The following is a 13,992-nucleotide window of genomic DNA, read 5'->3' as shown; positions in this document are numbered from 1 at the left end:
TTATTGTTATATATAATTATATTTGCGAGTATAATTTAGGGCCAGAGGTACCACAGTTTCTGAATCTGTCATCACATACATAATTTTAAAACTTTAATAAAAACTTTAATATAATTTAAGTCAAGAAATATATTGTGCTAGATGCTAAGGATGGAAAGACAAATTTGAAAAATAACATTTGTCCTCAAGGAATTTACACCTTCCTGTAGGATATAATTTGTCAGACAAATAATAAAAAATGATTTGAGAAGAGGGAAGGATTAATTAAAGATTTAATTAATTAATTAAATTAATTAAAGATTTCTTATAGGAGGCAGCACCCGAACTAATCCTTGAAGAAAGCTAAGGATTCTATAAAGCAGAGGAAAAGTAGGATGACAGTTCATTCTAATTCATTTTGTATCAGCAGTCCTGCTAGGTTTCCTCTCCAGGAATATCTAGCATGCCTAAAAAAAGCTGATCATCTGAAATCTTATCAGCATGCAGAATGATATGTTTTTTGAAACTTAACATTCTCTAGGCTTCCTTAGCTGGCTCTCTCTTCTGATTGGAGGGCTGGAGAGCACAGACAAAAACTCCTCAAAACCACCTCAAAAACCAGCTCAAAAACCACCTTCCAAAAGAGGCTTTTCCGGATCCACCCCCCCCCCCCCGCCCCCCCACTACAAGTGGTAGTGACCTCCCAGCCTTATATTTGTTTATGTCAATTCTCTTTATATTTATTTTGTATTCACCTATATGTGTGCTTATTATTTCTTCCCTTAGTACATAAGCTCCTTGAGAATAGGAATCATTTCACTCTTTTTATTTGTACCGCTAATGCCTAACACACAGGAAGCACTTGATAAATGCTGACTGATTGCAGTGAGATAATCAAACAGGTTTAAGAAGATTTAGCACCTAAATGGAAATAGACTGTATATCTAAGTAGAGATAAATAGTACTGATGTGAAATGAGTTCAAGAGTGAGTAGGACATGGATAGGCCCTGAAATCAAGAGGACCTGAGCTCAAATCCAATCTCAGACACTTCACACTTTCTACCAGTTTGATCCTGGGCAAGTCCTTAACTCCAATTGCCTCACCAAAAAAAAAAAAGGAAAAAAAAGTGATTAGGACAAGACATATAAAATTGAGAATTGAAAATCATCAGAGGTAGCAACTTGGAAGTTGAAATCACCAAGAAAGGGTAAATAGAAAAAAAGAGAGAGAGCTTCCAGTTCAAAACCTTGGGGAATGTCCACAACTGTGGGCAAGGATTAATAATCCATCAAAGGAAACTGAAAATGGTCTGGTCAGAGCAGCAGGAAATAGTGACAAAGAAGCAAAAAGAAGAAACTAGGATACAGGAAGAGGGAGAGAATAGTCAACAATACTCTAATCAGTCAGAAAGATGAGGAATGAAAGAAGCCAAGTACACACTGATTAATCTTGGATAAAGCAGTTTCAGGCTGGTGGCTGAGCCTTAAAGTAGATTTTATAAAGACATCGGAAGATACTATTTGGAAGAGTAGGGGTGGGGAAAAATGGGAAATTTGGTTATATAGATGAAAATTCTAGTTTGTTTTCTTGAGGGCAAAATCCATCTTCTAGTTCTTTATATTCCACATAGTACCATATATAATACCTTGACATACTAAGCATTTAAATATATCATTACTTATTCCTTATGATATAAAAATGCATACATGTGCTAAAGAAAAACTTAACTGAATCAAACTATTATAGGTATTCCTTATTTTCCTTAAGCCATTACCTTCATCAGATTTTCCATTAACTTGATTAGATTCTTCCATACTAGCTTCTGAAGGTGGCTGTTCAAAACTCTTTCGAAGCTGCTGTAAAAAGACTTCCATTGATAAAGTAAAATGCAATTCTTTATTGTTAAGCCAGTGTACAACAAAAGGCCCACTCTTTTCTTCATTTTCACCAAGGCTGAGAGATGTAATAGAAGGAAGTAACGGAATGTCTACAAAGCAAAAATGACAAAAAAATCAATTATGTTCTACCTGATCATGTAACATGTGAGCTTCATATTTTTGTCACTGTTTATCATAGAAAGACTAGTCAAAGGTTTAAAATAAATATTATCTACACACAGACCACTTTGTAGCTATGATTTCCTTCATGGCAAGGTTTAATATGATTCAGTTCCTCCATTAATGTACAAAGATAATTTTTTAATCAATAAAGAGCTGATTCTTCCATAAAGTTCTTTTTACTCTACTGACACATCTTGGTATACAGGACACTCTGGGATCTTAAAAATTATGGTAGCAGAACATAGATTCTGGATGCTGTTATGTTATACAACAGAAAAAAATTTAGAAAACCTAGATTCAAATCTCAACTTTGCCATTTACAATTCGACAAATCACTTGAATACTGAGCTGCAGTTTCTTCATTTGTAAAATGAGGAGATTGCTTTCAATAACTTCTAATATGCCTACTTTTTGAGGAATCATCTCACTAAAGCATCAAAATCTCGCCAACAGTAAACTAAGCACATGATAATGAATAACTTCATGTTGGCAAACTTGTGATCATGTTCTTCTGATGCTGTACCCATGGCAGAAGCTGGATATGGAAATAAAGGATCTGAGATTCACTTTAACTTAGGTACTGGTAATTATTTGTGAGCTCCCTGTCAAATCAATGGAAACATTAATGGAGAAATTGAATCATATTAACCTCACTATGAAAGAAATCAAAGACAGAAGAACTTATGGTTAAATGGAAAAATCATCCTTAAAAAAAAATTCACATGACACTATCATCACTTAATTCTAATCAAAACTTTGGGAAAAGCTCATTCATTCTACTTCCTCTCCTGTCATTCACTCTTCAATTGTAAGAAATAAGGTCCAATAGCAATAAATGCTCATCTAAACTGCCTTCTCCAAAGTTATTAGTGATCTTTGTCATATCTGATGGCTGTTACTCAATAATCATACTTCTTGGCCTCTATACAGCATTTATGCTGTCTACTACTCTGTCTATATATTATCTCCTATCTAGGATTTCATGACACTGTTCTCTGTTGGATCTCCTATCTATCTGACTACCGCTTCATTAATTCCTGTGCTGGTTAGTCATCTTTATCCTATCTCCTAACTAGAGGTATATTCCAAAGTTTTCATTAGCTCACATGAATTTAGGATAAACCTCTGGACTTGGATTAAGGAGAACTGGATTCAAATCTTATCTCATACAGCTTAGTATGACCATGATCAAATCACTGAAACTCTGAAGTCTTGTCATCTAAACTGAAAGAACTGGACTCAATGACCTCTAAAATCCCTTAAAATTATAAATTTATGTACCAATCTGTGCTGTAGACATCAACAACTTCCTAGATTCTGAGATTTTTTTTTTCTTGGAGAAATATTTTTTATTTAGTTTTTTCCTTTTTCCCAATTACATGTAAAAACAATCTTTAATATTCTTTTCCCCTTCTCTTCCCAAATTGAGAAGGAAAGTAATTTGATATAGATTATTCTTGTGTGGTCATGCAAAATATTTCCATAATAGTCATGTTGTAAAAGAAAACACAATTCCCTCATGGGGGGGAAGTAACCTTCAAGAAAAATAAAGTAAAAGAAAGTATGTTTCAATTTGTATTCAGATACTAATATATATGATACATACAGACTAGTAATGGTCTTGCAGCCACTTAAAGTTATTTGTTAAATTAACTGAATTAATCCAAAGATTGTAGTTTCCTTCATATGAGAGACTATTAATATTTAGTATATATAAAAAAAGTCTCTACCCTTAGGAAGCATACAAATTGCTCTATACAATGGTTGAAATAGTTCACAACTCCACCAAAAATGCATTAATGTCTCATATTTCCCACATACCCTCTACCATGTGTCATTTTCCTTTTCTGTCCTATTAGTCAATTTAATAAGTATGAGGTAGTATCTCAGAATAGTTTTAATTGAATCTCAGTTCTACTACCTACCTACGACTTGCAAGATATCAGGTGAATCATTTAATCAAGATCTGGGTTTCTTCATCCCCAAAATAAAGCAGATTGAACTATCTCTTAATTTCCTTCCAACTCTATATCATAAAATCACAGGATCATAGATCTGTAAGAAATCTTAATAGCCATCTAATTCAAACCCCTCCATTTTAAATACAAAGAAAAATGAGACTCGGAAGGGTTATAGGATATGCCCAATGTCAAATTGGAAACCAGTTCTTCTTGCTCTAAATCAAATACTTTTTCCACTGTATTTGGTACCCACATTTCATATTTTGTTACCTATAAAATACAAAAGTAATAACATGCATGGATTAGGTACTAAAAAGAGTTTCATAATACTACTCTACATAAAACTTTTTGGGGGGAATCTAGAGTTATTACCTGTGGCTGGATTGATGCTGGCTGCAATATGAAAGTGACAAAGAGCATTGGCTTGCAGAGGGGTATTCCTATGGACCTGATGAGGATTCTGCTGATGTGGTAGGTAGCCAGTATGTGCTACAAGTCCAAGTGATCTTCTTCGTCCTCTACGAAAATGCCTCAGGTTGACCTACATGGAAAAAATATTTTAGAATGTCCTTATTCTCATTAACTATGTTTTACTTAATATGTCTGTTTTAAGAAGTACAAATATATTGACAACTGACTAATAATGCTCAAGAACAAAACTTTTCTCCTCAAGTGAAATCAATTCCAACACTATTTCTCTTATTTATTAAATTACATAACCTCAAAGTTTTAGGTTAAGAAAAAAGCTAGAAACTATATTCTATGGCAACTTCAGTTCTCTTGCTCAGATTGCATTTATTTTTTTCAAATAAATAAAACTTATTTCCATTTCTTAAGTCATCTGGTATTTTTAAAATTGTTATTTTTTTCATTGAAAAAATCTCATAATACTTCAAAAATTTTGTAATAATACTTTTTTTTCCTGAGTCTTGGTTTTTTTATATTTAGATGACTATAATTTCACCTAGCTAAGTTAAATCTACTTGAATTTAAATTAAGATTACTGTCAGACAATTCAGTCATCTAAGAAACAAAGAATTCAAGGTGGATGACCACAATTGCCAAAACTTGATTCCATGATTTAAAAGACATGTTATTAAAATCACTCCCAAATCTTGTAGTTAAAATGAGACATCTAAACCACAGCACTCACTTCCAAAGCATTTTGAACTCTTTCCTTACTGGAAGCATTTCTCTTGAAGTTATTTGTTAAATTAACTGAATCATTCCAATGGTTGTAGTTTCCTTCATATAAGAGACTATCATTCGGTAAAAAAGTCTCTACCCATAAACGACACACATTATCTTTGCAGCAAGTCAACAATACATTACATACAGAAGCTCTGTGGAAAAAAAGCAATATTGAAAATACATATCTGATGCAGAAAATTAGCATGGAAATTATCTATTATTGCTTAAATATATGTTCAACTTAAAAGTATCAATGAAGAAAAGTTTATAGTAAATATTTAATGTGTTCAAAAGATTACAACCTTGATTATATAAGAAACCTCTGATTCAATGCAACAGCTTTTTATACCATTGTATTTGTCTCTAGAATTTTTAATTCAGCAACTACTATGATTTCTAAAACAGTTTCGTAGCATGCCATAATCACTAATGCTGCCTTGAATGAAACTCAGTCTCATATGAAAATGGTTGAAATAGGAATGGAGGAAGAAGAAAAAGGAGGAACTTACTAAGCAACAACCATGTGACAAACACTGTGCTAAGCATTTTAAAAATATCTCGACTATATTGAAGAAAAGAAGAAAATAAGTGGCCCAAAATTCATACAAACTAGCTATCAGTAGATGTGCAATAGGAAAACAAAGTAGAAAATCAAATAGTAGGCAAACATTCTATATCCTAGAGATCCATAAAATTTAGAATAACTGAGACACAACAAGTATATGATTCTTGAAACATTCAGAGAGGTTGTCACAGCAATTTCTGCTAATTTTATTTACCTTTATTTTAGGCCAGGCAAAGACCTAATCCCAAGAAAGACCTTGAGATCTACAGATAACAACAGAAAATAAAAGATAGCTTGGGGATTAAATATATTTCTTTGATAGATTTTCTGAACAATTTTCTTGATTTTTACAATAAATATAGTTTATTTTTATTCTTAATAAAATAGCATTAGCCAAAAGGATTAAAACCCACTCACTTTTATTTCAATTCATGTATTTGAAAAAAAAGATGTATAAATGTCAGTTTGAATGATTTAAAATAAAAGAACTGTAGTTCTATTATAGTAATAATCTAAAATGTTACTTGGTGATTATGAATGTTTTATTTTATGACACAAAGCCAAATGGGGGGAAAATATATATAGGGGAGCAATCTAGGGATTAAGAAAAATATAAACAGAAAATAGGAAAGAAATATAATTACATCTCTCAGAAGACAAAGAAAAAAACTGTAGCAGTTGTTTTAACAATGTGTCAGTATTACTATATATCCTAAAGAAAAACTACTTAATTTTTGAAATTTTTATTCTGATACCCAAGAAATTATAAGACAATTAGTACATAAAAATATTTAACTTGATTCATATTATTAAATAAAAAATATAAAAACAAAATTGAAGAGTCCACATTAAACCTAATATACAGATAAAAGTGTAGAATGATTAATTGATGAATAATTAAATGATTAGTTGAATAAAGCATGAAAATATGAAGAGTATACCTAAGAAATTACAAAAAATCAAAAAGCTTTACATCATAGTCTTTTATATAAGTCATATTTGTTCTATCAAATCTTAAAACTCAACTACTAATACTACTTATGTCTCACCAATTGAGGAGTAACAAACAAATCAAGAAAAATGGTTGCTGACAGCTGATCAAGAGTGGCGATCATGTAGCTATAGTGAATTTATATTCTAGATTTCTCGAGAAAGCATTAATTTCAGTCAAAGAAACTCTCTCTTTAACAAGTCAACAAAAAAAGAATAACCTTTCATTGGGTCATAAATCTTGATATAATATCTAGTCAATGATATTATTAGCTCCACTATTTATTTGAGCACTCAAATCTTCTCAGCCTCTGAAGTTCTATACTTAATAGAATCTCTAAAAGTAAGCAAAGAAATCATTGTTCACAATGTCTTCATACCATTGAAAAACTAATCACTGACCTAGGCATATATTTGCTGGTCTTCCGCCAGGAAAATCCATTAACAGCTCTAGGATGTGCCAGGTAAACAAATGAAAAGTCAACTTCTCCTTGTGTTTGTTTTTCTAGACCTTTATCTTGAGAGGTAACTGTGGACCGCCAGCTGTCTGTATTATACCACACTTTCAAAAGACAGTCATCCTAAAGAGAGAAAAAAAAAAAAAAAAAAAAAAGCCCAACAACCAAAAAAGAAAAGGTTCATTCATTTTAGAAAAGAATCAAAACAAGGATCAACTTTATTGGTAAAGAACTAAAATAAGATTTTCTAATAAAGCTTTACATTTTGAAATGCTTTTGTCATATTAAGATGCTGTTTCCCATCAGTTTTAAAATTTTCTTAAAAGGATGGTTCGTAAGTCTTTAAAAAAAAATAGTCCAAAAATAATGGCTAATGGCATGAATACTAACAGGATACCTAAGTAATAAATGTAGTTTAATAATATGCTTTATGATTTAGGAGCACTTTTATTTGCTCTTTTGGGACTAGACCTGAGATTGTATCTGTATAAGAAATTCCACTGCAGGAAACAAAACTCCTTCTATTGATATAGAATGGAAACTGTCTGCAGTTTATATACTTAAAAAGTGGCCTCATTTGTTTCTCACAACAATTCTAAAAGGTAAATATTTCATCCCCATTTTACAAATGAGAAAAACTGAAGCCCAAAGAGATTAAATGGCTTGCCAATCAGACAGTAAATAAACATTTATTAAGCATTTACTATTGACCAGGCCCTGTACTAAGGGTTTAAAGATACAAAGAGATAAAAGATGACTCCTGACTTTAAGGAGCTCACAATCTAGTAGGGAAAACAATAAGCAAATATATGTACAAACAAGCTATATATAGAATAAAATTAGAATTACGAGGGGTTGAAAAAGGCTTCTCATTGAAGATGGAATTTTAGTTGGGTCTTAAAGGAAGACAGGGAAGTCAGCAGGTGAGCTAGGGAGGGAAAGCATAAAAAGCATGGGGAATAACATAGAAAATATATGGAGTTTAGAGAAGTGTTTTGTTCATGAAATATCCAGGAAGCCAGGATCATTGGACTAAAGAGAATGTGATGGGAGTAAAGTGTAAGTGAAATTTTCTTGGCAGAGATCCTGAAATGTTTTGTCATTTCCTTTTTAAGGATGAGGAAACTGAGGCAAACAGGGTTTAAATGACTTGCCCAAGGTCACCCAGCTAGTAATTATCTGAGGCCAGAACTCAAGAAAATGAGTCTTCCTGACTCCTGGCCTAGTGCTCTATTCACTGGGCAATTTGGCTGCCAGAAGGTATTTAAGTGATATGAGATACAGAAGAAGGAATTCAAAGAAAATTGCCAAATTTTATTTTTCTGTAAAATGTAATAAGTTGACAATAGTAATATTATTGATAATATTACTATTGTCTAGCAACATTGAGGACCCAATCAAAGTTTTAAGAAAAATTAAAGTGAACCTAGTCAAAGCAAATGTGTGCTGCAAAGGCAGCAGATAATGGAAGTGATACAAAATGAAAGCTATATAAGGCATAACGGGCAATATAAGGGGACTAGTAACTCAAGAGGACAGGACAGAGTTGTAGTACTTCATAAATGACAGTATGACTAGTGCAAGGGTGGTGATCTGGAAGAGAACTAAATTACATGAGATTGTAGGTCACAGTGAGGCTTTGGTAAAGAAAGGCAGAAGGAGAGGTGGCAAGTCAAGAGATTATAAGAGATCAGGGGTCCCCTGGCTAATAAACAGTGAGGTCAGAATTTAAATCATGTCTTTTTTCTCCATGTTAACTGCTCTTTCCACTGTACAACATAAAATAAAGGATTTTTCTCCTATTCATTCTTCTGACATAATAAAGCATTATTCATTCATGGGAACAAAGTTATATGAAGTTGATAAAATTATGTAAAATGTATATTAATATTTATATAATTTTCCATGCAACTAAATAACAATCAGAAGCAAAAATAATAATAATAATATATATATGTATGTGTATATATATATATATATATATATATATATCTGAATCAATATTTGATACCTATATCAAACTCAGGATCCAAGTTTTATTTATATTTATATGTAGTATTTATAAGTATTTACACCTGGATACAATTATTGTACTTTTAAGATATTTTCGTTTTCTTCTTAAATTTCCAATAATGAACAAGTAGTGGTAGCACTTTAGTTACTTAAATTTAGTAGCATTTAGTTACTTAAGTAAAATAAAATTAAAACAACATACTATCAGAAGTGTTAATATTTACCTTTCCAGCAGTAGCAAAAAATTCTCCATCAGGTGAAAATCTCATTAGATGAACTTGAGAAGCAGTTCTATAAAATATACAAACAACTATCATCATCACTCTGACCATTTCAAGAATAAAATTAAAAAAACATTCAATACTATGTTTCTCTATTATACTGGAGCAATCTATTTCAATTACTGATGAAAAATTCAAACTCCCATGCCCAAACATATATTGTTCTCATATAAAATTCACTTCTATATTCTCTCATAAAATAAACATTTTATAAACATAAGTCAATAAAAAAACTTCTAGATTTAGAAAATGAGGTATCAAATAAGTTAATACCTAAGATTATTTAAAATTTAAATTTTTACAGTAATCCTACATTTGTAATACAAAATACATAAAGAATTATTGCTTTAAAGATGGAAATTTTAAGGACAGAGATCCAATTTTTATGTGTATAATATATATGTAAAGATAAATACATATATATGCATATAATTACATACATATATAATATACAGAATAGTGGAATTTATTTTAAAACATAAAATAAGCATTTACAGAAATGAACAAAATATTTTCTATGTCATCTCACCCGAATATAGTGAGACTTGCTTCTAGTCATCCCTTTTAAATGCTAGATTCTAAGAAGTAGACCACAGTATAGGTTTCTCCCCCCACAAAAGCTGAAATTTCAAAAATAGGGCTGTTGGTGACTAGACTTCTAGAATTTTATAAATCTTTTCCAACATCAAGTAGTTTTGACCAATAATAGCAGTATTTTCCAAGCTAAATTACCTAATGGGTTTTGACTGATCTGGTATAATCCTGGTTATAAGTATGATAAAAAAAATCTTCTTTGACACTTTTTTGAGACATAATATTCTTTTATATCAAGATCTAGCACATTTCCTACTATTATTTTATCTCCTTATGTATGCTGTGCTTTACATATCTACTCAACTTCTCCTCCTTTCTCCACTCTCACCCTGCCCTATCCATCTAAGATAGAAAATAGACAATCCTTTTCCATTTAACACTAAAGAAGGTAACGTTATCATATACATTATTATATACACATTAAGGAAGAGTTATCAAACATTTTCAAATATAGTGTGGTAAAGTGAAAAAAAAAAGCATTGCATCTGGAGTCAAATGATGTCCTGAGTTCAAATCCTACTTCAGACTGTTGCTGCTGCTGTTTGCCCTTCATTTATGAAAAGCTTTTGACTCTGACTACTTTTATGACCTTAGTCAAGTCATAACCCCTCTGGTTTTCAATTTTCCTTTCTAGAAAATAAATAATACTTGATACCTCTTGTAATTATAATTCTATAAATTTATGATGTTAAAATAATTTAAAAACTGATTTTATTTGCATATTTGCTACTTACCTACAGTGCCAGATACATCGCCAATCCCCAAAATTAAGATCTGTTTTTTCAGAATTTTCATCTTCACACTGCTTTTCTGAGTTAATATTTGACCAAAGTTGCAAACAGCTAGAACCAGTTAAAAGACGACTACCTAAAATGATATAAGGCATAATTTATTTTTTCTCTATACAACATTATATATATTTTATAAAATGTTCCATGGTTTTCCCTCCTTCCACACTACACTCTCTCTTCTCTTTCTCATTTTATACCATGCAGATAACTTTTACCACTATCGCCTTCACTACTGACTCACATGGAAAACCACTCTACATGCAAAAATGATCCCATTCCATCTAGTTTTTTCCAGAAGACTGGTCCCTCTATAACCCCTACTCTCTCATTAACCTTCAAATCACTCCTTATCTACTGGATGTTTCCCTACTGACTATAAACATGCCTATGTTCCCCCCAACCTCAAAATGTTCATTCCTGCTAGCAGTCTATGTCCCTCCTCCCTTTCATGACTAAGCATCTTTAGAAGGCAATCTACAGTTAGTGTCTTACTTCCTTTCCTATTATTTTCTTCTGATATCTGCATTCTGGCTTCCAATTTCAGTCTTCACTGAACTATCTCCAGTTACCAATTAATTGTCAACTCTAATGGCCTTTTCTCAATCTTTATCCTTTTTGACTACTTGTAACCTTTGACCAAATCAATCACTCTTCTTTCCCTTATATTCTTTTTTCCTTAGGTTTTTGTTTCCTGTTTCCTCCCCTGGTTTCCCTCATTAGAGTGCTCCTTCTCAGTCTTCTTTGCTGAACTTCTATTTAGGTCATATCCTATAACAATAGATATTCTCCAGGGTTTGGGCACTTTTCTCTTCTCCTTATATAGTATTTCACTGGATGTTCTCATCAGAAAACATGAATTCAATTATCTCTGTGATAATGACAATTACATCTACTCTTACTTTCTCCCAATTTACAGATTCATGTTTCCAACTTCCTATTGGACTTCTTGAATTAGATGATTTGTAGATGTCTTAAACTCAATCTATGTATAACTGAACTTATTTATCTTTTGCCAAGAAACCTCCCTACTTCATAACTTTCCTATTACTATTGTGGACACCATCATTCTCCTGGTTATTCACATTTTACAACCTAAATATCATGCTCATTTTCTCACTTCATCCTCATCTCCAATTAATTAACATGGCCTGTCATTTTTACCTTTATAATACCTCTCCTATATGATCCTTCTTTATTCTGACACTCCCATAACCCAAGGAAAGGCTTTCATTACTTCATACCTAGATAATATCTCTCCCTCTCTTCCTTCTCCTCTCTCCAATACATCTTCCACTCAGTAACCAAAATTATCTTCCTAAAACACAGGTCTGACCATGTCATCCTCTCCCTCAATGAATTCCTATTACCTCAAGGATCAGATCAATAATAAAATACTCTGGTGTTTTAAGTCCTTCACTACCTGGCCCCTTCCTACTTTCTAAGTATTCTTACACTTATTCCCACCATTGAGCTTCTTAATGAATAATATAATAATGCCATATATATAATACTCTTTTGTGAGCCTCATTAAGGCTAACCCCCCATCCCTTTGCTGAAAATATCTTATGTGTACATAGTTGTTAGCATATTGTCTTTCCACTAAACTATGAGTTCCTTGAGAGAAGAGATTACTTTTTGGTCTTTCTTTGAGTTAACAAGGCTTAGCACATAGTAAGTACTGATTTGAACTGATTTTCAAGAAAGCAGAATAATTAAAATTGTCTTCTTGGGAGAGTTGGGTAGGGTGATGTTTTTAAATTTTGCTGAGACTAAGAAGATTTAGGATAAGGTAGAGAATGTTTTTATATTTCTATTAAAATATGTTTAGTGTAGACTAGTAAAGGCTAAAGTAGAACTAGAATAGAAGTTAGTGATCTGCTTGAGTCTCAAAGTAATGTAGTTTTTACTTTCTTTAACCAAAATTAGTAATAATCTTAGAAAGATGTAGACATCTTTCACACCGTATAATTTCACATTGAAAACTGGAGCAGATAATGAGTAAAAGTTTGAAGCACTAAAAACCTTCAGGCAAGATTACAGCAACTGTGACAGCAATGATGAGAACTTGGTTTCATAATAACTAAAACAATTTTAAACTAAATCTCTAGCCATAACCAGTAAGCCCAAGCTCTAGACATGCATATTATCAAATACCAATATTTTTCCATGGATATTCCACTGGTACCTGAAATAAACAAAAAACTTATCTAGTAGCTTTCCTTCTATTTCTGTTCCTCCATTTTATTTTATATTCTTTAAGGAACACCACATTTTATATTCTATGTTTGAAATCTTGATGTTATCTTTAATTCTTCCCTTAACTCATATCCAATAAATTTCCAAGTTTTGTTAATTCTACAATACATTAATTATCCCTCACATTCATTCTATACTTCTATTTCCACTATTGCTACTCTAGAATTTTCATTATTGTCTACCTGAATTACAATAGTTAACTTACTAATATACTATCCTGCCTCTTTTCTCCCTCCCATCCAAACCATCCTTCGTACTGCTGTCCCACTAATGCACCTAATTCATAGACTTACATATATTTCTCACCTGCTCAAAAACCTTCAGTTGCTCACTACTGCCTAACAAATAAAAGTTCGAATTCAAAGGCTTCCTCAACTTGGTATAATCGTACTTTCTATATTTATTCTATATTATTGTTCTTAACTTTTTCTCACCTCAGTACTTTTCAGCATCCTCTGTACTTTTAACATGTTTACAGAATAGTATATTTATCAAATTATTGTATATTCTAAAAGCAAACATAGGATTATCAATCTCCTTACAAATTACAAAAAGAAAAGTATTTTTTAATTCTGAAGGTTAAATAAACTAAGATTAAGAAGATTACCAATAGTTAGTGCACATAGGTTGAAATCCATCATCAAATATACTTTTAAAAGATGTTCATCCCTTTTTAATAAAGAGTTTAAATTAAGAGTTTAAGTATCATCTGATTTAAAAGCATTGTTACAGTCAACACAATGAAACGTGATGGGTCACTGGCCTATCCTTTCTACAATTCCATAGTAATTAAAATAATGATAATACTTTTTATGATCTCTCTAAATAATTACATATCAATTTATAGAACA

General features: G+C 31.7%; 1 protein-coding gene across 3 annotated transcripts in view; it reads right to left on the bottom strand.

The window, feature by feature from the left end:
* DMXL1 (Dmx like 1) overlaps nucleotides 1–13,992 on the bottom strand; it is a 131,369-nt gene that overhangs the window by 92,834 nt on the left and 24,543 nt on the right. For all 3 annotated transcript variants that reach the window (XM_031938849.1, XM_012542615.3, XM_031938842.1), the window contains exons 5-10: nucleotides 10,829–10,961; nucleotides 9,444–9,510; nucleotides 7,151–7,329; nucleotides 5,156–5,345; nucleotides 4,375–4,543; nucleotides 1,756–1,968 (exon numbers count right to left, since the gene is read on the bottom strand). In XM_031938849.1, coding sequence (XP_031794709.1) covers nucleotides 1,756–1,968; nucleotides 4,375–4,543; nucleotides 5,156–5,345; nucleotides 7,151–7,329; nucleotides 9,444–9,510; nucleotides 10,829–10,961 — 951 coding nt within the window. The remainder of the gene's footprint in view (nucleotides 1–1,755; nucleotides 1,969–4,374; nucleotides 4,544–5,155; nucleotides 5,346–7,150; nucleotides 7,330–9,443; nucleotides 9,511–10,828; nucleotides 10,962–13,992) is intronic.

Source organism: Sarcophilus harrisii, chromosome 1 (assembly GCF_902635505.1).
Source record: "Sarcophilus harrisii chromosome 1, mSarHar1.11, whole genome shotgun sequence".
Classification (NCBI taxonomy): domain Eukaryota; kingdom Metazoa; phylum Chordata; class Mammalia; order Dasyuromorphia; family Dasyuridae; genus Sarcophilus; species Sarcophilus harrisii.
The sequence above is the reverse complement of the archived record's forward strand: the minus strand, read 5'-3'. Positions and strand labels throughout refer to the sequence as shown.